Consider the following 24,508-nt stretch of genomic DNA (forward strand, 5'->3'; position numbering starts at 1 on the left):
TAAAATCAGACCTTAGTTCTCGCTACCGCTAAACAAAGATCTGAGGACATCCCATTAGGGGTCACGTCAGACCGACCTTTCATCCGACCAATCAGTGCGTCGCTTACCAGATTATGAAAGTGACAGTCGGAATGTGATTTCTAATCATACAACCTCGAAAACTTTAATATGGGGTATACCGAACGATAGTTACGGGTTTAACGACTGACTCCTTACAATGTAGACCATCTATTAGCCATTCAAGAATGTTTTTTGTTCAGGTTTCAAATTTTTAATCGGAATTTGTCAAAATATGTTTCGAAGCGAAGTCGCCAATTTGAAATTAGTGCCGTAAAGCACGAGAAAGCTGCCTTCTGATTGGTCATTCCATTGGTCGATCAAAGTTCGCGCAAGGTCGGTCTGACGTGACCCGTAATGGGATGTCCTCAGATCTTTGTTCAGCGGTAGCGAGAACAAAGATCTGATTTTAATGAGATTGAAGCTATCATTGACAGGTAATAGGCAATGTACAATGGGCAAACGGGAGGCGGGGGTAATTAGCACTGATAGGTGAAAGAATGGACATAGCAATGGGCAAATGGAAGCCAACTAGATAATTGGCGCTCTCAAAGATCCAAGCAATAAGTCCGAAGCTCTAGGAAAATAGGTTCCCATGTTCATGGCTGGCTGGCTTGTGTCTCCTGATGTCAATATATATACACTTCCTGGTTTAAGCTTCGTCATTCAGACAATCTAAGGCAAAAATGGTGTGAGTACATTGGCAATTTATCTATTTCGTATACTTATAAAAGGTACAAGTCACTTCGACATATTGAGAGTTCATTGTCTTACTTTACCAATACTTATTTCTTTAAAATCATTATTAGCTAGATTTAGTTGCAGTAACTTTGTTTACATAGTGACTGGAAATATACTCGTATACCCCTCTAGGGGAAAGGTTATGTACTTAGTGTTAAGCAAATGGCCTTGTCAAGTTTACACAATCAGTATTGTTTTATGTTCTCCCAATTTACTTCTGTAACTTTAGTTCACTTCACATATTTATTTATGAGTGAGTGAGTGCGTGCGTGAGTGCGTGCGTGAGTGCGTGCGTGAGAGAGTGAGTGAGTGAGTGAGTGAGTGAAAGAGTGAGTGAGTGCGTGAGTGAGTGCGTGAGTGAGTGAAAGAGTGAGCGAGTGAGTGCGTGCGTGCGTGCGTGAGTGAGTGCGTGAGTGAGTGCGAGAGTGCGTGCGTTAGTGCGTGTATGTGTGCTATTGTTCTCTTAACTGCTGTAATACCGTGTATTGCTGTTGTGTATTTTTGTTTAGCTGATATATCGTCCGCTGTAAACCAAATTTCCCCACGGGACAATAGAGCATTATCTTATCTTAAATGGAGTATTTTTTATTGAAGATCAATGTTTTGTTTGTTTGTAAATTATATAAAGATATAAAAAGTTTTTTTTATTATTCCTTATGTGCGTAGTTTCATGAGAAACAAAAATGAAAATGTCCAAACACATCTATGTAGTTCTCTAAAATATTGTAAAAGAGATTAGAAACCCTTTACTGCAACGTTTAAATACTTTTATGTGCGCTTCAACCGTTTCTAGCAACGTAATGTGTACTATTCGAGGCGTTCGGTCGGGCATAGTTTCAGGCATGGGTAAGGCATAGTTTCAGGCGTGGGTCAGGCAAAGGTTCAGGCATTGGGTCAGGCATAGTTTCAGGCATTGGGTCAGGCATAGTTTCAGTCGTTGGGTCAGGCATAGGTTCAGGCATTGGGTCAGGCATAGTTTCAGGCATTGGGTCAGGCATAGGTTCAGGCATTGGGTCAGGCATAGTTTCAGGCATTGGGTCAGGCATAGTTTCAGTCGTTGGGTCAGGCATAGGTTCAGGCATTGGGTCAGGCATAGTTTCAGGCATTGGGTCAGGCATATGTTCGGGCATTGGGTCAGGCATAGTTTCAGTCGTTGGGTCAGGCATAGGTTCAGGCATTGGGTCAGGCATAGTTTCAGGCGTTGGGTCAGGCATATGTTCGGGCATTGGGTCAGGCATAGTTTCAGTCGTTGGGTAAGGCATAGTTTCAGGCGTTTGGTAAGGCATAGTTTCAGGCATTGGGCCAGGTATAGTTTCTAGCAACGTAATGTGTACTATTCGAGGCGTTCGGTCAGGCATAGTTTCAGTCGTTGGGTAAGGCATAGTTTCAGGCATTGGGCCAGGTATAGTTTCTAGCAACGTAATGTGTACTATTCGAGGCGTTCGGTCAGGCATAGTTTCAGTCGTTGGGTAAGGCATAGTTTCAGGCATTGGGCCAGGTATAGTTTCTAGCAACGTAATGTGTACTATTCGAGGCGTTCGGTCAGGCATAGTTTCAGTCGTTGGGTCAGGCATAGTTCCAGGCATTGGGTCAGGCATAGTGTCAGGCGTTGGGTCAGGCATAGGTTCAGGCATAGTTTCAGGCGTTGGGTCAGGCATAGGTTCAGGCATTGGGCCAGGCATAGTTTCAGGTGTTGGGTCAGGCATAGGTTAAGGCATTGGGTCAGGCATAGGTTCAGGCGTTGGGTCAGGCATAAGTTCAGGCGTTGGGTCAGGCATAGTACCATTCATAGGTTCAGGCATAGGTTCAGGCAATGGGTCAGGCATAGTGTCAGGCGTTGGGTCAGGCATAGTGTCAGGCGTTGGGTCAGGCATTGGGTCAGGCGTTGGGTCAGGCATAGTGTCAGGCATTTGGTCAGGCATAGTTCCAGGCACTGGGTCAGGCGTTGGGTCAGGCATTGGGTCAGGAGTTGGGTCAGGCATAGTTCCAGGCGTTGGGTCAGGCATAGTGTCAGGCGTTGGGTCAGGCATAGTTCCAGGCATTGGGTCAGTCGTTGGGTCAGGCATAGTGTCAGGCACTGGGTCAGGCATAGTTCCAGGCATTGGGTCAGTCGTTGGGTCAGGCATAGTGTCAGGCATTGGGTCAGGCATAGTGTCAGGCATTGGGTCAGGCATAGTGTCAGGCGTTGGGTCAGGCATAGTGTCAGGCATTGGGTCAGGCATAGTGTCAGGCATTGGGTCAGGCGTTGGGTCAGGCATAGTGTCAGGCGTTGGGTCAGGCATAGTGTCAGGCATTGGGCCAGGCATAGTTCCAGGCATTGGGTCAGGCGTTGGGTCAGGCATAGTTTCAGGCATTGGGTCGGGCATTCTTTCAGGCATTGGGTCAGGCATAGTTCCAGGCGTTGGGTCAGGCATAGTTCCAGGCGTTGGGTCAGGCGTTGGGTCAGGCATAGTTTCAGGCATTGGGTCGGGCATTCTTTCAGGCATTGGGTCAGGCATAGTGTCAGGCATAGTTTCAGTTTGAAGTATATGATCAGAGTTTGTGGTTTCACAACAGGTTTTAACGAGTCTGCCATCCGCGGCATCATTTTTAGGGAGGCGATACTCCTCCATCTGTCGTTGTTGCTCCCTCAGTCGCTTCTCTTCCATCCGTCGCTGCATGGCCTTCCTCCAGTTCTTCCTCTGTGGCATCTCTGAACAGAAACAAGGATAAGGATAAGATATATGGATGAACAACTTCTTTATTACAATTAGGAGCAATGTTTTGGTGTAGGTTCTAACACTGTAATCACCTACACGAAAACATTGCTCCTAATTATAAAGTTGTTCATCCATTTGTCATATACTTACTGTGTACTCCAAATCCTAATGCTTCTCAAAGAAGAAACACAAGTGATGAAATACTCCTATATGGAATATTCCTTCCACTATACACCTTGAATAATGTTACCCCCCCCAACTGAATTCCAATCTAAGGGAAATCTCATCACATACATTATATGTGTATTTAGTATGATTTACACAGTTACAAATATATAGCATGTGACTTTAATTATTGAAATGTATCTACAATTTCTTCAAAGGGGGCTCTTTGTTTGCAGTACTGAGGCATGCAGAAAATATGAATGAACATTTAGTACCTAATCTGTCAGTTTGTAATTATCATCTCAACTTTAAGATGTCCAGGTGTGTATTAAGTGTCCACGAAGAAACATTTAACTTTGGCATTATTTATACTCACAGCAAAAAATGTGTAGGTTTCCGTGTTCCGGAAACCTTCCGGATACCTTCCGGATACCTACCCATTTTGGATCCGGCCCGGATACCTTTGGGAACCTTCTGGAAACCTTCCCAAAAAAATGTCAAAATTTGGTGCATTTTCTTCACTTAAATGTGAAACACATACAAAAAGTATGTTGAAGATACCAAGAAATTTGAAGGTTGCTGAAGGTATCTGAAAGTTTTCTAGTACTGCGTTTATACTCCAGTAAAAACAACAAAGCATCTTGAAAATAAGTACGCCTGGCCTTGACGAATTTGGGGTTGGTGACAAACCCTTTTAAGAAAAGCAATGTGTGCCGGACCTATTCAAACCGTTTCAGGTTTCACACTGAATAATAACACAAGCTCATATCATATATTCACTACCTGGGATGTTCATATTGACAAATCCTTAAAAAACATTTAAATAATCTACATTACATTCTACGATTCTAAAAGATACACAATGGATTATAGAAGCTCACATAAAATATCTTCAACTCGTTACTTTTTAACTGGCATCATAATCCAGCTGAATATACTTAATAGCTTCAGTTTGCCATTGTCATCATATTTTTTTTAATTGGTAATAATTACAAGTGACTATTGCATTGACACAAAACCAGTTGTCATGTCCCTTTCATACCACGGTCGGGGACACGGATGGCCCAGTTGCCTAAGACGCCGCGATTCGCTGTGCAGAGTTGCGTCCCTTAGGCACGCCAGAAACCAATGATTGTGGGTTCGAATCCGGGTCCTATATTTTCTAATAACATCACAAAAGACATGGTATACTTACATTATTAATTGCATCCAAAGTATGGCCTTGTCTACAGCTCTTGATTCCAAATTTCAGTTGGTAACCAGTTGGCCACAATGAGATGTCAACTTTGTATACTTCCCGGGTGATTTTGGTTATGCTGGTTAATGTTTGTTTCTTTGTTGTATGATGCCACACACAGCAATATTACAGCGTCATGATGCCAGCCTGTATAATAATCAAACCTGGAGCAGACAATCCAGTGATTGGTATTGTGAACAACGATCCACCTTGTCAGGGTACGTTGACACATAATGGACCAAATCTTGTCAATTCTGACCATCCAGTCCATTTGGTTTCCTCTTGACCAGGATAGGTTGCCATTGACCTAGAGTAGCCCATGTGGTACCTGGGCCTTTACTACAAGGATCCGTGAAGATTTCGGGGTTGAACAGGTCTTCAGCAACCCATGCTTGTCGTAAAAGGCGACTAACGGGATTGGGTGGTCAGGCTCGCTGACTTGGTTGATGCATGCCATCGATCCCAAGTGCGTGGATCGATGCTCCTGATCACTGGATTGTCTGGTCCAGACTCGATTATTTTACAGACCGCCGTCATGTAGCTGGAATATTGCTGAGTGCGGCGTTAAACAACAAACCAACCAAAATGCTCAAAATGGGTTCAATTCTAAACATAGGTAGAATGTGTGAAGCCCGTTGTGAATGTGTACCTTGCCGTGATATTGCTGGAATATTCCTAAAAACGGTGTTAACCCCCACTCACTCACTTTAATTCTGTTATTCTGTATTTTAGAGCATTGAATTCAACTGTGGCCTTCGTTTCTGAAATTTGAAACTTGCAATGTCTTTCTGAATCTTAATTAAACAATACAGCATTATTTCCGCTTGTAGGATATACAGATGGTTCCAATATATCACCAGGGGTTATTCTTCATATAAGTTTTAATTAAATGTTACGATATCTGATATATTGAAAATGAACTCCTTGATTTGATCCTGTTATAATGAAACTTAGAGTGTGCTTTGAATTCGACTGTTGCTGTCGATTCTGAAATTGAAACAAGCAATGTTGTTTTTTTTCTGCAGGACAATTAACACAGTTTACAGCAATGTGTTAGATTGCAGGAACACAATGACAGATATTGCCAATGTGTTTTGTCTTAGATATTAGTTTTAAACACCCGTCACATATTGAAATTAAGCCTGTTGTTTAGTTTTGAGTGCATTCAATTCTACTGTAGCCATTAATGCAGATGTATTATATTTATGTGAGCAGAGAATACATTCGCAATGCAGATGTTAATTGTTTGTATTTCGTAACCATTTAAGTTAGGTTCAAGCATCCTGAATGATACTGTCAACGTGCATGTTGACGGGGAATTAGCTCTTGGGGGAATAAAGGACAAAATCGACATCACTGTCCCGGAACGCTTTATGCACAACATGTAAACAATAAACAACAATTGCACAATGAGCGGAATACCTGCTCTGACAACACAAACACAGCGATGAGCGGACCTTCCAGCTCAGGCGTACAAGAGGTGAGCGGAGCTCCAGCTCACCTCAGGGCGTTTCCTACGAGCAGCACATCCTGCTCGAGGTCGTCCCTATGCCAGCACTCGGAATACCAAGCCTGACTAACACCGTAGTAACTGTGTAATGGTAGCAATGATATATATAGTATATGAACAACAATGGACAGACAAAGAGACAACGACGTTGCTTTGGACATATGGGCGTGATTAACAAACACAGTTCATGGGATGATCAATTAGGGCAATAAATGCCATACTATAAAAAGCAGTAGTTAAAGGGAAGTGATATGGTAGTCCAGGCTGACTGACAGTCAAAATACAATGAAATGTTGGTGAGGATTAACAACGGGGATTAGCGCCTAAAACGTAATGACAATTAAGTAAGGGTAAATTGCCCTTGAAGTCAAATGTACTGCAGACAATGGTAGTCATAAATCAGTCGCTATGACAATACTTTAAGAACATACAACCACTTCAAAATCTGGAAATTGATAGATACAGAATAAGTCAGATCTCCAACTTAAATATCTACCTTTTGTAACGGTTGGTTGGTTGTTTAACGCCGCACTCAGCAATATTCCAGCTACATGATGGCGGTCTGTAAATAATCGAGTCTGGACCAGACAATCCAGTGATTAACAACATGAGCATCGATCCACGCAATTGGGATCAATGACATGCATCAACCAAGTCAACGAGCCTGACCACCCGATCGCCGTTAGTCGCTTTTTACGACAAGCATAGTCACCTTTCACGGCAAGCACGGATTGCTGAAGACCTATTCTACCCCGGAATCTTCACGGGTATAACATTGCCTCCTACTTGTATATATATTTGCCAACCACACTCTGTATACCACTTGCGTGATTGCATAAGTGCGGCGTTAAACAACAAACCAACCAACCAGCCAATGTTTATACAGTAGAGTAGATATTGTTATGCTGGAGTAGAGAAGCCTGTTATGTACACCCAAGGGTAGTGATGACAATCATCGGTGAAGTCATTGACATAAACAGAGATGCGGCCAGTAATTTAAACAACGGGATTATGGCTGATTGGGGTCTTTGATGTGTTGATTGTACACCGGGGGTATGTAATAGCCTTGGTCACGGTTGATTGACGGCTGGAGTCTTTTAATGTTGATGGCTTCTTGTAGATTCCTGATCTTGAAGTCTTTGGGGTTGGTGGTGAGAGCTGTGACTTTCTCCCACTGGATGCTGTGGCTTGGGTTGTCACTGATGTGGTCTGATAGAGCTGATTTAGAGTCACATGTGGCGACTGAGCTTTGGTGTTCTTTTATTCGGGGTTTTAGGGGCCTAGATGTTTCTCCTATGTAGGCTTGTCCACAATTGCATGGAATGTGGTACACTGCTCCTGATGGTTCTAGCTTGTGGCTGGATGGTGGTTTCCCTGTGGCTTTAATTGTGTTCTGAATGGTATGACTTCTCTTGAAAAATACATCAATGTTGGCCTGTTTCTTTAAGAGTCACTGGATTTTGTGGCTAACTGTTCCAAAGTAGGGGAGGCTGATCACAAAGGGTGCAGACTTTTGACGTGGGTATTTCTGAGATTTCTTGGTGATGTTCTGTATCGTCTGTTGTACTAGTTGCTCAGGATAGAGGTTATACCGTGTAAATACTTGTTTGAGGTGGTTTAGTTCAGTAGTTACTTAAACCTGGTCAAAGGGAATTACATCCAGTGAAGATGTTTCAATGTAACCTACAATAAGGGAAGATAACTCCGGTTGGAGTAGTCTTTCCATATTGCGCATGCTAGCCATGGGTTCGTGTGCGGCCAAACTTGTTCACCGCAACTAGTGAGTGAGTGAGTGAGTATGGTTTTACGCCGCTTTTACAATATTCCAGCAATATCAGGGCGGGGGACACCAGAAATGGGCATCACACATTGTACCCATGTCGGGAATCGAACCCGGGTCTTCAGCTTGACGAGCGAACACTTTAACCACTAGGCTACTCGACCACCCCTCACCGCAACTATATTCAAGGAGAACATGATCACACACCAACGCAAATATGTTCATAAAATGGAGTGTTTTGTGCTATGGGGTATACCACGAAGTATTAAAAACAACGGTAGTCTTGTTGGTGGTGGAAGTCTACACATAACTGGTTAAAGTTTGGGTGTCCAAATTCTGTAGCGGAGGCTAACTTTGTTCCACCCCTTCAACACCGGCGCATTAAATTATCTTTACAGTATAGATCTAAATTACGTTCTTCTAAATCCAATCAAGCGTATGACTGTGTCTATAATCCCCTTTACGAAAATCGCTATAATATTCCACCACTTGGAATAAGACTACAGTCTGATATTTATGCTGCGCAAATAAATCTTGGAAACATTGCCCCCACTCAGCTCTTCTCGTCTCCATCTTGGCAGTTAGTGCAGCCAGATATGGATCTAACATTAACCAAACTAAAGAAATCTGACACAAATCAACTTTTTCATCAACAACAATATAATGAATTACGAAGCTTATATGATACTTACAAATATATATTTACAGATGGACCCAAGGATGGTGACGCCAGCTGTTGCCAGCGCCAATGTCATTGGATCCAGGACTGTATCATCAAGATTACCCTATAACTGTTCTATTTTCACAGCAGAAGCAAATGCTATTTTAACAACACTAAAATACACCAACAGCCAAACAAAACATAACCAGTTCATCATCTTGTCTGATTCATTTTTTTGCCTTTAGGCTATTAAAACATGACTTCCACACATCCACTTTTAATAGAAATCATTGAACTGTTTAATGATCTTGCTCCTGGCCAATACAACATCATTTTCTGTTCGTAACCCAGCCATGTTGTAATCATTAGGAACACAATGGCCGATGCTGCCGCAAAAGCAGCACTCGACAAATCTGCGACGCCAGTTCTAATCCTAACCAGCGATAGCAAACCTGTCATTCGATGTTACATCAGAGAGGTAGGTACTCGTATGAATAAATTTCATGAAATTAAACCGACTATGGGCTACACCTTCTTGGGTTGTCAGTCAAGACATGATGCGGTCATTTTACGACAATGTCGTATTGGCCATTCATGTTCCACTCATAAATATTTGTTGCAACGTGTGGATCCTACATGTTGTATCCCTTGTGATGAGAGATACCATCACAAGAGATAACTATTTCAAATCATCATCTCTTAAGGATCTTGTTGATAGTATTAGTTCTCATTTAATTATAGGCTTTTTAAAAGAAATTGAACTTCTTGATGCAATTTGATGCACACAGTTGTTTCTTAAATTGGTAGTGTCTAATTATGAACTGAGATTGTTTGTTGCAGTGCCCATGGCGGAGGTTAAAGTACTGTAAAAAATATTGTCCTCCTGAGTGGGTATATCAGGTCCATATCATCCAAAGTATGTTATTACTATCATAGGTTTAATCGTAGAATATGTGTGCTTTTAAATTTCGACTGAATTTGCCAATAGTCGCCAACACCTGAAGGGATGATGTGAATCCTGCTGGGGTCCTTGCGGGTAGCAACTGTACTGTAAGTCCCCATGGACCCTAGCATGGTGATCTACTTTCAGCCTTTTTATATTGTATTGTTACATATATTGATATCTTTTTATGGTTGTATGCTAGTTATAAATATTAACCTGTGATATTCTAATTATTTTACTGTCTGTCGATGACAGGTTTTTATTTAGTCTAAATATATGTATTATTAATGTATAACTTCTCGTTCCGATATGGCTGAAATATTCCCTATGTGACGTGAAATATTAACTCACTCACTCACTCACTATATTGTCACTCTGTTCACTATGAAGACACTGTGGTCACTCTGTGATGACTATGCAGTCATTGTGGTCAATATGTAGTACTGTGGTCATAATGTGGTCACTGTGGTCACTATATAGTACTGCGGTCATAATGTGGTCACTGTTGTCACCATGTAGTACTGTGGTCACTATGTAGTGCTGTGGTCATAATGTAGTCACAGTGGTCACTATGTAGTACTGTGGTCATAATGTAGTCACTGTGGTCACCATGTAGTACTGCGGTCATAATGTGGTCACTGTTGTCACCATGTAGTACTGTGGTCACTATGTAGTACTGTGGTCATAATGTAGTACTGTGGTTACTATGTAGTCACTGTGGTCACTATGTAGTCACTGTGGTCACTATGTAGTACTGTGGTCATAATGGGGTCACTGTGGTCACTATGTAGTACTGTGGTCATAATGTGGTCACTGTGGTCATAATGTGGTCACTGTGGTCACTATGTTGTACTGTGGTCATAATGTAGTGACTGACCCCATAACTACATTATGACCACTATGTAGTACTGTGGTCATAATGTAGTCACTGTTGTCACCATGTAGTACTGTGGTCATAATGCTGTCACTGTGGTCACTATGTAGTTATGCCTACTCGACCTGTGAAGATCCGGGTAGAGAATCTTCAGCAACCGGTCTTCAGCAACCCATGCTTGCCGTAACAGGCGACTATGGTTGTCGTAAGAGGCGTGGACCGATGCTCATGATGTCAATCACTGGACCATGGTCCAGACTCGATTATTTACAGACCGCCGTCATATAGCTGAAATATTGCTGAGTGCGGCAATAAACAAACAAACACTATGTAGTACTGTGGTCACAAGCAAGTCACTGTGGCCATTATGTAATCACTATGGTCAAGATGCAGTCACTATGCTGTCACTGTTGTCACTATGCAGTCCCTATGCAGTCACTGTGGTCACTATGTGATGACTAAGCAGTCACTGTGGTCACTATGTAGTACTGTGATCATAATGTAGTCACTGTGGTCACGATGCAGTCACTATGTAATCGGGTCGATCGGGTAGCCTAGTGGATAAGCGTTTGCTCGTCGTATTCGATTCCCGACATGGGTACAATGTGTGAAGCCCATTTATGGTGTCCCCGCCGTGATATTGCTGGAATATTGCGTTAAACTCACTCTCACCCATTACGTAGTCACTGTGGTTACGATGCAGTCTCTATGTAGTCACTGTGGTTACGATGCAGTCACTATGTAGTCACTGTGGTTACGATGCAGTCACTATGTAGTCACTGTGGTTACGACGCAGTCACTATGTAGTCACTGTGGTTACGATGCAGTCACACCATAACGAGGAGTACAGGTGTTAAAACGAGACAGGCTGACACATTGATTTACCGGTTGGAATGGCAATTACAATTTGTAGCACGCTAGAGTTGAAACAGTTACCTTTCGTGGAGGCTGACTGATAAACTGGCTCCGCGAAATGCCTGGGAAGCGTTATTTCAAATACCTGGTACTAATCAGCGCTGGGTGTTTTATATTCTTGATGGCCGTGGGAATGCAAGGCACAAAAAAGTACAATGCAGATATTAAGTAAGTCTGTTTTGATTGGAAGATTTATTTTCAGACTCAAATTAGTTAGTCTGATATGATATGCCGATTCACGTTTACCACGGGTGTTATTCTTAGCTCACCTGACTGAACGTCAAGTTTGTTAGTTTGTTGTTTAAGGCCGCATTCAGCCATAATCCAGTAACATGATGGCGGTCTCTACATAATCGAGTCTGGACAAGACAATCCAGTGATTGATATCAGGAGCATCGGTCACGGCAATTGGGCTACGTTGACATGCATCAACCATATCAGCGAGCCTGACCACCCGATTCCGTTTGTCGCCTCTTACGAAAGTAAAGTGAGCTGATGTCAAGGCCTGCGTGTCTGGCGTCTGGCGGCGTGTCGAATAGTGTCGAGGTTTTATAAATTACTTTTGCAGGCTCCACCATAGACGATGGAGCCATAATCAAGTTTTGAACGGATCAGTGATCTATACCAGTGTAAGAGGGTTGTTTGATCCCCTCCCCACTTCAAATTAGAAACTACTTTCAATAAATCGAGTGCCTTCAGACATTTAGCGTTTAGGTATTCAATATGTAGGAGGAAAGTCAAAAGGTTATCAAAAATAAGTCCCACGAACTTGGCTCCTTCACAACTTTGATAGGGGTGCCATTTAGAAATAGTTCATGGTCCTTATGCAGTTTATATTTTCTGCAGAAATGTTTACAGTTTGTTTTTGATTTGGAAAATTTAAACCCGTTCTCTAGACATCACTTGTGAATTTAATTTAGACATAATTGTAATTGCCTATTGTGTGCATGTTCTTACCACACTAAGGACAAAGTGATCCATCTACTGAATCAGTTAAAACTTTTGACAAACTGTTAATTTTTATACTGAATAAAGTGACAGACAAATTACTGCTTTGTGGGACACTCGGATCCGGATTATAATGACCAGACAGGGTTGTACCCACTCGGACTTGAAATTGCCTGTCTGTTAAAAACTGAGATATAAAATGAGACAGACGGCCTCTTAATCCAAAATCATGAAGATCTTTTAAATTACCATGTTTTCATGTTGTATCGTAAACATTTTCTACATCGAAAAAGATCGATACAGCATGTTGTCTATTTACAATTGATGTTTTAATAAACGATTCTAAACGCACTAAATGATCGATAGTTCTTCTGTTTTTTTTTCCGGAAACCACATTGTATATTGGTAATAAGATTATTTGTTTCCAAGTACCACACTTATCGAATATTTACCATGCGTTCCATAGTTTTACAAACACAGCTAGTGAGAGATATAGGTCGGTAATTTGATGGATCAGAATGATCCCGCCCAGGTTTTGGTATGGAGATAACAATGGCATTATGCCCTGGAGGTGGAAAGGTCCCTGATGTCCAAATATCATCGAATAAATTCAACAAAGTTTAAAGACATGGTTCTGGCAAGTGTTTAAGCAGCTGATAATTAATATTATCAGCGCCTGCTGCTGTATCATGAGCTTGCCCTAAGGCAGTATATAGCTCATGTAGTGAAAATACCTCATTGTAATCTTCACCATTATCAGATGTAAAAAATATTTTCTTCGTTTCCTGTTGAAGCTGATATTTTTTAAATTTAGGAACGTAATTTGATTACGGTAAGACGAATGTTGAGATAATGTTTTCCCAAGTCTATTGACAATATCAGATTTATCATTTAGCAAAGTATCGCCATCCTTTAGATGGTTAACTGTAGAATTTGATCCCATGCCTTTGATCTTTTTTATCATGTTCCATACCTTGGACGATGGAATATTGTGGTTATAAAGAAATTGTTGACGTCATAATACATCAGATAGGACTCGTCCTGGCTAGAGTCAAAATCAGCCATGTACTTATTGTTGGCCTCGGCGTGACGATGACCTATCATGGCCACGCCTCCACCTATACCTCTCTCGATAAAGGTGTACATGTCGCGGTCGGTGAACAAACTCAGAGACATTATCGTCATGCGTAAACAAGCATCCATGGCCATGCCTGGTAACGTATAATATTGAAAAGTGTCTAGCCCGTAAAATTCCAGACTGATGGTTCCAAATGCTTCCATGACATCGGTCAGAACGAGCGTGTCCACAGCCACGTATAGTTTCGTGAAGTCTTTGATTGACTGTATTTGAAACGTGTCCCAGAGTTGACGTGCAAAGGCGTATTCTTCCTCTGAGATGTTTCCTCGTGAAGAGATGAATAAAACTGATCCTGAGTAGGAAATTTAGTTTCATCTAATACAGCAAAACTCGAGACATATTCGTAAAAGTACGGTAGTTTTCGAGTCAGCGTGTCATGAGGAAACTCTTGTTTCAAATGAACGAACTGATTCTGACCTTTGTTTCTTAGATTGTTGGCCAACATATCTAGTGAGGTGTCTAAAAATAGTCTAGAAACATCAGACCATCAATGCGAAACATGAGAAACTGTTCTGTGTTATGAGGGATGCAGGACAGTTTTCGATCCTTCAACAGTTCTGCAGCCTGAAGAATGAGATGCTTGTCGTATCTGCTTGCATTGTGACATACGCAGACTATTGTCTTGTTTTCCTGGTAATTCACATTACAATAAGAATGACACCCCCCTCAAAATGCACCTGTCAAATGATCATGATCGAGATGTCTCTCAAATTCGATTTCATACCCGCATAAATAACAACAACTGGTGCTGTCTATCACTTCGCTGTCTGAAGATGTTAGTTTCATAGGGACGGAGTTTTATAAAATATCTTGCATTTCATCGTAATCGACCAAAAGGTTTTCCATGAAAAGTTCAACTGCTTTCTCGCCACACAAAAAACAACACTTTCAAAGGTTTCGAATATTTTTCAACCCTACATACGATTTTGTAACATAGCCACATGACACGTGATGTGAATGTGTTGGGTACCACCACCATGATGGTTTGAGAATACATTAAAAATCGGCATAGAAGACAAATGTGGTCCGTTGGGTTTTTGACATATGAAAAAGCGAAAACTCTCTCACGGCTTTATCTGGCTCGGGCATTTTGATTGTCTGAGCTTTTTGGTGACAATAGGGCTTATGCTTTTCTAAACTGTGATCCGAAGTAAACGTCCACAAACATTTGCAACAGATATGTTTGCTTAGATGATTATTATCTCGTCTCACCAAACCAGACAAACTGGTGATGAGTACGAAGTGAGGCCCCACCATCATCGGATGGTTCTCCATCATCGATATCGGGCGTCAGAAGTAAGAGATCTATCACCCTCTCCTTTGCCACAAGATCGCTTTGATCGCTAATACGAGCAGGAAACACGGTGTCTTCCTCGTACCCGTACACGTTTATAGCCAACTGATTCATACGTTCAAAACGACCGATATCTTTCAACGGCATGGAAAAGTTAAAGCTCTTGACATGAATTTTAGATTCATGTGCCGTGTAACAATGCACTTGTTCTCGCTCATGCTCTGACCCAACAGGGTACAGGTGAGCCAGTACACAATACAGAAAACATTTCTCGCCCACTGTGTTTGTAATATTCAACAGAGAACGTTTGCATTGCAGCTGACAGGAAAGGGGAATGTAGGAAGACAGGCGAAAAGGTTGAAATTTCACAACGGATAATTTCACACTGATGACCTGTTCAAAGTTAAAATTGGAACTACCCCCTTCAAAATTGTCTAAATCTCTCATGATTTCATTCATGAATGATAAGAATTGCGCGTCTAAATCGTCGGCTAGAGTAGCCGGTTCCATTCTAGTTCTAAAATAAGGCGTGACATAAGTTTTCTCGCCTGTTGGTCCAGTCTCACTCTGTTTAGAATTGACGCATAAGCCCCATTTGATGGCACGTTTTTGCGCCAATTCAGATTCTCAATGTTGAATTACATTGGGTTGAATTTTCAATGAATAGACATATGGATCGTGGCCTTCCCGACCTTGAGGAATTATATCATATTCCCTAGCCCGGCTTCCTAATGCTTGTCGAGAATAGCACCCCTGCGGAGCCTCGTTGGGTCTCCGGCGTTTGGCTGCCGAGTCTGCCAAACGACCAGTTTGAGAAGACAGATGGTTTCGTTTTAAGTGTGACGTGAGAGCTTTCGAGGAAGGAAAAGATCTGGAACACGTTCTACAATTAAACGTTTGATTGGTAGAAGCAGAGCTAAAGTACTCACGGAATTGAAAAAAACCCTGTTTTTTCGATCTCAGATTTTTCATAAATGCAGTTAATATACAAAATATATAAATATTCAAACAACTCAATTAGTACTAATTGGGCCTTGGCACAAATACAGTGTATCAAAGGTTTTTATGTCTTTTTGCACGTAAAAGTGTGTAAAAATATGAACAAAACATACTATTGTGAAACTGAGCATAACCAGGTGTTAGTAGATCAAGGTGAATGTCCATGACCTATGACACCTTGACGACAGGTGAAAACAGGTGCTTGAAACCCACGTGCATGGGATTTGTCAGTGGTTAGTGATTTGTGAGTGGCATTGTGGGAGTAGTGAATCATCGTCAAAATAACATATTCCCTTCTTAAACAACAACTTACATGTCATTATTATTATGTACATAAACATAGCTGTTATTTTTATTGTTGTTTTGATAACTTTTTTCCAGGCTAATTTGCATAATGCCTATAGCCTGTTTCTGCCATGTCAATTTGGAATTAGTTTTATTTTTGAATGTTGAAAGTGCTTACAAATTACCTCCTGTAAAGTACATGTTGTATTGAGCACTGAGATAAAACTAGCAAATCCAGACTAGTACTTTTCCAGTTGTTTTGTTATTTCGTATTTAAATCTTCGTAATGCTTTGCGTCGATTATTAAATCCAGCAAAACATTTTTTTTTTTCATTTCCATGCGCACTTTAGTACTCGCGGATTGAGTACTGTTTGAACCACGATGACTTCTACAGGTGGTATAGATCGGAAGAACGGTATGACAAAATTGACACATCAAATTATCTCTGTCATGTAAATGGTACGTTTTCGCATGCGAATCTAAATTGTCTTTACGATTGAAACTTTTGGAACAGGTGTTACATGTAAAACCTTGAGACAAAGGCCCGCAATTTCTCTGATGCCTAACTAAAGCTCGTTTGGAAGTGTATACCTTCTGACAAAACACACAGGTATAAACAGGGGTGGTAAAAGGGGACGACATGCTGAAGTGCAATAACACCCACATAAGAAAACTACAAACAAGTCTAGTTGCTGAAACAGAAAAACGCAAATATTAAGGACAAGAAAACGAGTGATCATGTATGTTACAAAACGTCGTGAACAGTAGACAGTGTTTCACGATTTACATAATTTTCTTTGATTACAAATTCATATTACTAATACCTTGGCAACGTTTGTTAAATTTGAGAGAAACTAAGATAAAAAGACGTGACTGACTGTATCGTTGACGTCTGATTGTAAACTGAGAGTTTTGTTTTTCCTGTCTATTTTCATAGGTCTTATCAGTAGCAGTGCCTACATGCGCATGTGTCACGAGCCGAGATCATTTCGCTTTTAAAGCTGAACTTCTTGTGAAAAACTAAGGGTTCGTGCGCTCTTTTAACCCTTGAAACGTTTGGTGCATGTCATTTAAATGCATTATAATTCCGTTGGATGAAAAGGATTTAAGCTAACGACCATTTGCTACCAACGAGACAAGTCTGCATGGTTGGTTGGTCACCACTTCAGTCCAGAGAAATTTTTTGAATTCCTGATAAACTATTGAAAGTGACATTCCACTTCGCTCAGCAATTCAACATATATATAAAACTTGGAATTTTGGGAAAAAACTATTCTGAGTGACATTCCAAGTCATTCAATGAGTACCATTTTCAAAATGATAAATACTAACGTATTATCTCTAAACAGGGTACTGTAAGTTAAACATGGGTTACCATAAGGGGGGACGGTTATAAGACCATTTATGGTTGTATATCATAGTATAGGGTCGAGGTGGGTAAAAGTTCTAAAAACCGTGTGGAATAAGGGATACATGCTATATGGAAGATATGTGTTTCGTGAATTTCAACAGGATTTGGAAAACACTATCGTAGAGAAAACAATATTCTGAAACTCTTCATGTATCCTTAATAAGGACTTGGGATGTTTCATTTCAACCTAGCTTTTACAACATACTTACATTCATTTATCATATATTATGTGAAAAATATGTGATGTGAACTAGATATAATTCAAGAAGAACATGTTTGGTCAGATTTAGGGTTTAGATGGGAAACTTGGGGCAGGATATGAGTGAAGGAAATCTTTCAGAGTTGGTTAAATTAAGATTGAAAATAAGAATAAGACTGACTTTTTACAACAAAATATATCACGGGGTGAATAAAGTAGAGAACTATTTTTTTTAAAACTCTACTCTTTTTCATTCATTAATTCTAGTGAAAATGATTGATGGTATTGGTTGAATCAGATTTTTTCCATCCAAAAATGAAAGGTCCGTCTGTATTTTGTAAGCAAAAACAAAATATATATATTTCCTCGCAGTCGACTGTGATGATTAAATAGTGAATGAGGACATTCTCCTCTTCGTCTCAATGACGACATTCTACGTATTCATTGAGTTGCTATATCAAGAGATCGAGGACTGTTTCATTCTTTCACGATAGGGTGACATTCCATTTGATGACGATCATTCTAGTATACATCTGAAGGAATCTACACCGACTACATTCCAAATAGCTGGCATTCCTAAAGAATTCCTCAACTAAGACATTATAGTGAGTCAGTGAGTGAGTTGGGTTTAACGCCGCTTTTAACAGTATTCCAGTTATATCACGGCATGTCAGCTTAATGTGGGAGGAAAGCCCGAGCTGATGCAGGTCTCAGACGTTTACCACTTCGGTGAAACCAACGAGCACGGGTATAGTGCTGACAAACCTAGAAACATAATCGGGGTGAACTGGGATTCGAACCAAGAATCATAGGTTTCTGGCGTGCCCAAGGGACGCAACTCTACACAGCAAATCGCTGCGCCTTAGGCGACTGGGCCACCCGTGCCCCCACTAAGACATTATAACAAAGGCCGCATTCTTCGCATTCTTAACAGTCTAATGCATAATGACTCCATTCTCATTGTGACGTCCTGCATGTCTATTAGCATAACACGAGGCTCATGAATGTTCCTAAGGCACCTTCCACGGAAGGTGGGGTAGCTCCAAAATATATACTACTAATACTGCATGAAGGAAAAAATACAGCTCTTACGTGTTACTGTGGACAATGAAAATGAAGAATACTAATGGCTCAGTGAGATTAACTACCTTTCACTTAAGTATCACACTGTATAATTGACCTCTTACCCCCGTGCAAGAAGGAATTGCTTGGTCCACATGCAATGTTTCAGGTGCTTGGGAGCTTTAGATTTTGGTTCCGAAACCGTTCTCTTACAGTCATTTTCCAAAGCTGGTCTTTCACCTGACCACCCATCATAACATTTATATTTCAAAGTCCTCTACTTTCTGTGGAGAGTATACATATACTGACATATAATTTCATCAACACAGTTCTTATAGAATGCAAGACACAAGTTCATTGTATTTTCCAGAGTGACAAACAAGTTCAGCACAGTTCGGTCAAATCGGTGGATAGTTGTGACAACGATCTCCTACCCAACATCAGACATCAAGTTCCTGGCAGGGATACCTGGCTGGAAGGTTGTTGTTGTCGGGGACACTAAGACTCCAAGGGACTGGAGGTAACCATCACTACAATCTAAAAGGGAATATAAGATTCCAGTCTTGCATTAACTTGTTCATAGACCTGAGGGTTATACACATATATAATTTCACTGTTACTGTCGGCGATTTATCAATATTACAAATAAGGGTGGGCTGATCGTGTGTTATGGCTTTTCCATATTTGGACATTTGCATCTTACCGATTCTCAACGCTGATTGGTCAATTGACGCCACAGTGCTTCATTCCCGAGAAAAATACGGTATGTGATCCATTGTTCATGACGTCACAATTTGATTATATTACGTCATTTGAACAATAGGCTGTCTTTAGTGAAGTGTATTTGTAGGGTTGATTCTTTTTCTTCATTTTCTATCAATATGTTATAGATAGACTAACTACTCAAAACTCGGAATTACAGCATTTATTTACACAGGACAGATGTGCGTAAATCAACATGATTCAAAGGCGCGGGATCAACATGATTCTTTATACAGATAATCCATAATCCCACGAAGCTTGTTGTTCAGTCTCTAATTATATATATAATCAATTACTGCGTGCAGACCGGGGACTGCTGCCCACTATCTTTTGATCGCAATGGTCTGGTCTTGAAATATATTGTCATTCATCCTGAAACGGACAATATGTTTGCATGGACCTCACCAATGCTTTTACTCACTACGATCCTCCAGGCTCGAAGTAGAATTTCTGTACAAAATGTGCTTTGTATTTATGAATGAATAGCAATGGGTCATATTGAGCGAGTTACATACACTGAGCTAAACTGGCTGTATTTACCATTTGTCGCATTTGTTATTTTATATGCAAAAAAAATTGTATTGAATTTAACAAAGCTTTAATGATTGAGGAACGTTCAGATCCCGATTATGGGCCTTAGTTTGTCATCACAATACCCGTGAGCGTGGCTTTCAGCACATTAAGCTGTGATATATCTGCAATATTGTTAAAAGCAATTAACCCCTAACTCCCTCATTCACTGCTACAGAAGGATAAAATAGATACAGTGGAGTAACTGCACTGGTTAACTGAAGACATGCTTAAAATCGGGCATCATATCTTTATAAACTATAATTGGAGGATGTTTCGTAGATCAATACATGTTTTTAAAAGCAAGGAATCCGTCACATATTGGTATTTATGTAAACCATTCCTCCTTTCAGGTACCCAAATTGTATATTTCTGAGCTTAGACGATCAGTATGGGCTTGGTTTTGAGACGACCTCTCATCTTCCAGAGCGGAGCTATGCAAGAAAAACAGTTGGATATCTGTTTGCAATAGCCCATGGCGCACAAATCATTTATGAAACTGATGATGACAACCGCCCACTCGATTTACTGAAACAGTTCATTCTGGATCCAACAATGTGGGGTCTCTTGTATAAAGGAGAAAAGCTCTTCAACCCTTACCGCCATTTTGGACAGCCAACATTGTGGCCAAGAGGTTATCCACTTGGTTCAGTAGGAGAAAATATCACACTGGAGTATGAGCTAAATCACTGGCAAACCCCGTCCATTCAGCAGGGTGTTGTGAATGGTGATCCTGATGTGGATGCCCTTTTTAGACTGACCCGGAAACAGACCCATTCTCAAATCAATGTGACCTTTGATGACCGAGCTCCACCAGCAATTGTCCCAGCTGGGGTGTTCTCACCCTTTAATTCCCAGAATACCCTTTTCCTGTATGATGCATTATGGGCACTCCTGATTCCAACTACAACAACGTTCCGAGTGTGTGACATCTGGAGAGGCTACTGGGCTCAGAGACTTCTGTGGGAGATGGGAGGAAACTTAGGATTCTTTCCACCAAATGCTTTCCAGAAGAGGAATTCCCACTCCTACCTCATTGATGCAAATGACGAAAAGGATCTCTATTTCCAAACAGAACGCCTTGTAACCTTCTTGTCCAAGTGGAGATGTGGAGCAGACAAGTCATTTTTTGACTGTTTGAAACGACTCTCAAAAGATATGTGTGAGAACAATTTTTGGAAGGAAAGTGACGTGATCCTGACTTCAATGTGGATAAGAGACCTCAATACCATTGGCTATGAGGAACCTAAAAGAGTTCCACTTGGGTCTATACCTGGCAAAACCCTTCCAATTGTAAATAAAAGGATTCAACATCAAACCAGGAACACAGGCGAAATGTCCAACGTTGTTTTCTGGGCAGCAGAACAAACACCTCCTTTGACATATTCCCAAGAAATACAAAAGACAGCCGTTTTGTCTCGATTAACCAAATCGGCATCATATTGCAAGAATTACCCATATAATGTTTCAATATTTGACAGTTCAATGACTATCCACACCTTCTCCAACATTCTACTGATTGTTGTCTTTAACTTCCCCCACTACCAGAACCTAGATCTCCTGGAGACTATTTATAGCATGCATTTTCCAAATATCTTATATTGTGGTCCGAGGAAAGACCGTTTTGATGCAAACGCAAAGCACCTTACAAAACATGTCTCCTTTATTGAAGTTGATGTTGGTGATGGTTGGGTTGCCCAGAACTGTCTGACACAAGCAATGAAAATTAATTATAATGTAGATGGGTATCTCTACATCGGCGATGATACGTTGGTCAATGTTTGGAATCTGCATAATCTTCCATTTGATAAACTTTGGCTCGTTGATGCAACAGTACTGCAACAGTCCAAGAAGACGAAGTGGCGTTGGTTCAAACATCCAAGAGTCGGCCTGAAAATGTATCAAGCTGCCCTAAACGCATCAAAAGTCTTAGACAAACGTCGGTTTGACATTTTTCTTCAGATGCTAGCAAGAAATACTAAAAAGGTTGATGGATTATTGCACACAGCTTCGGACATTGCATATGTTCCAAGAAAAGTTAAAAATGATGTGATATATTTCATGGAACATTTTTCAAAGTTCAACGTGTTTGTTGAGATAACAATTCCTACAGTTTTTGCTGGTATTGAAAAGTGGGAAAATGTCCACAAAATGACAGGAATGTATTTGTGGTATGATGGGAAAAGAAAACATGTCGCAAAATATTTCAACAAGAATGGTATATTCCTCCATCCAGTTAAGCTATCAACTGTACTGCGGGCAGGCAAAGAGAGACAGTTTTTGTGTGGGACGTATCTACCTTTGACAATGAGAATGTCTCAAAAGGAATGAACAATACATTGCATCCATCATACCCATACCCCAGACCCCTGGGACTGACAAATATGAACATGCAAGTGGAGATAGCTGACTTATGTCCAGAAACCACCATTGTTGAAAGTCCGCCCAACTCGGTTCTCGGTAAGGTCAGCCCAACCCAGCTAAAGGGAATTACTTCAATTAATGTTGATCTTCTGACCAGTTGACCTGTGGACCTGCAGTGTTTTAACTGATTATAATGCCTTGAAACCAATAGCTCTCATTGCAAGAATTGTTAAGATTTGAGAGCAATTATAATAAGAGATATAAACCGGGACAGAATTGGTGAAGATACTTACTGCAAAGTTAGGTTGAAAACATGCTGCTCTCTCATGCTGCTAACATCAAATGACTTGGCTGTGTTGCAAGCAGAAATAAACCTAGGGAACGGGAATAATAATTTACAATTGAACCGTACGCTGCTGGATTCAATAAGTCAGATGTCAGGCTGAACATGCCACAGATGAATACGGTAGTCAGATGTCAAGATGTTAGACAAACGACTAACTCTGGTAAACACTACTGTTTATAGTATTTAGCATACATCATGTGTTGTCCAGCTTATCGCATATGAGCACGTTGTACAAAACCTGGAAATGCTATCGACAAAGACGCTGACTGAAAGTACATCAAAACAACTGGAGAGGCTTGAGATAAACATTGAACTCAACTTTTGCAGGCCTGCATATGGCAAAGAATAACCTTAATGTGACCGGCACTGAAGGCGCAACTTTAAGAATGATCTGTCCATTGTACGGAAACAATCCCTGGTCAACAAGCAGTCCTTGGCACAGGTTTTACAAGATTCTAGTTATGTGGTATGATAACAGAGACCATATCTGTATATGGTCTCTGATGATAATAAGGAACGAATTGTGAACACATTGCAATCAGTAGCGAAGTATGACTGGAGATGTCATGACCGCCAACGATCTTGAAGGACGATAGGGGTAAAATAGGAAGTTGACGTTTTTGGATGAGTAGTGCGTAATACCGCCACGATTTGTCAAACATTCATTCACTCGAAGAGGCATACTGTGTATGTCTCCCTGAAGACAAAATGTCGACCCACGCCTTGCAAACGGGACAAAAAAGGGTGTCAGTATGTTGTCCCGATAGTACTGTTCAGGAAATATAAATATTCAGTTGTCTGTTCAGGTAACTAATTCCAGCTAATGTTTCCTGAATAAAATATTATTTAAAACACATTAATTTTTAGCTTACCTCCTGCTGAAATGTGTGGCCCGGTCGATGTTGCGGTAAAAGGCGACTATGCCTGTTGTAAAGGGCAACTAACGGGATCGGGTAGGTCAGGCTCGCTGACTTGGTTGATACATGTCATCGATCCCAATTGCGTGGATCGATGCTCATGATGTCAATCACTGGATTGTCTGGTCCAGACTCGATTATTTTACAGACCGCCGTCATACAGCTGTAATATTGCTGAGTGTAGCGTTAAACAACAAACAAACAAAAATGTAAAAGTGGAAGACTTGTGCGATATCTGCTTACGTTATACAGAACATGATTAATGATTGACACCTATAAATGCATATTATGAAACTGATAACCTGTAGTTAGAAATGAACGTCTATTGAATACTGGACATGTTGAACAGAGTTGAGTTTCAAGTTTTCACTAACCGTGCAATCTGATTGAATCAAAATACATGAAAATACTGGTGACAGAAAACATGCTGCATATTCTTGGCGTATTTCCCTCAATATTAAATATCCGACCCGATCAAACACCATCCACACACCGACACACACGGTCATACACAAAGGCAATATTACTTTCTTCATAAGTATTGCCTTTCTCATTGTACTCACTGGACTGCATTCACGCGTACACCTTGTGAAGCCATTTCTGTGGAAAGAAATAACGGTGTTTGTATTT

At 40.8% G+C, this 24,508-nt stretch overlaps 3 protein-coding genes across 3 annotated transcripts; 1 reads left to right on the forward strand and 2 right to left on the reverse strand.

Annotated features, from left to right (window-relative positions):
* Nucleotides 1-1,634: 1,634 nt before the first annotated feature.
* LOC125383621 (protein TsetseEP-like) lies at nt 1,635-2,036 on the reverse strand. The gene has a single exon (XM_048402216.1). It carries the CDS (start codon nt 2,034-2,036, stop codon nt 1,635-1,637), a length of 402 nt encoding a protein of 133 aa, XP_048258173.1.
* Nucleotides 2,037-2,507: 471 nt separating this feature from the next.
* Nucleotides 2,508-3,488, reverse strand: LOC124141394 (vegetative cell wall protein gp1-like). Its single transcript, XM_046509401.2, has one exon. It carries the CDS (start codon nt 3,486-3,488, stop codon nt 2,508-2,510), a length of 981 nt encoding a protein of 326 aa, XP_046365357.2.
* Nucleotides 3,489-18,983: 15,495 nt separating this feature from the next.
* Nucleotides 18,984-23,310, forward strand: LOC124141395 (probable glycosyltransferase STELLO1). Its single transcript, XM_046509402.1, has 4 exons — nt 18,984-18,991; nt 19,290-19,439; nt 20,605-21,544; nt 23,170-23,310. Exons 1-4 carry the CDS (start codon nt 18,984-18,986, stop codon nt 23,308-23,310), a joined length of 1,239 nt encoding a protein of 412 aa, XP_046365358.1.
* Nucleotides 23,311-24,508: the final 1,198 nt, after the last annotated feature.

The sequence above is a fragment of the Haliotis rufescens genome, unplaced genomic scaffold (genome assembly GCF_023055435.1).
Source record: "Haliotis rufescens isolate VD_foot unplaced genomic scaffold, xgHalRufe1.0.p SCAF_25, whole genome shotgun sequence".
Taxonomy (NCBI): Eukaryota; Metazoa; Mollusca; class Gastropoda; order Lepetellida; family Haliotidae; genus Haliotis; species Haliotis rufescens.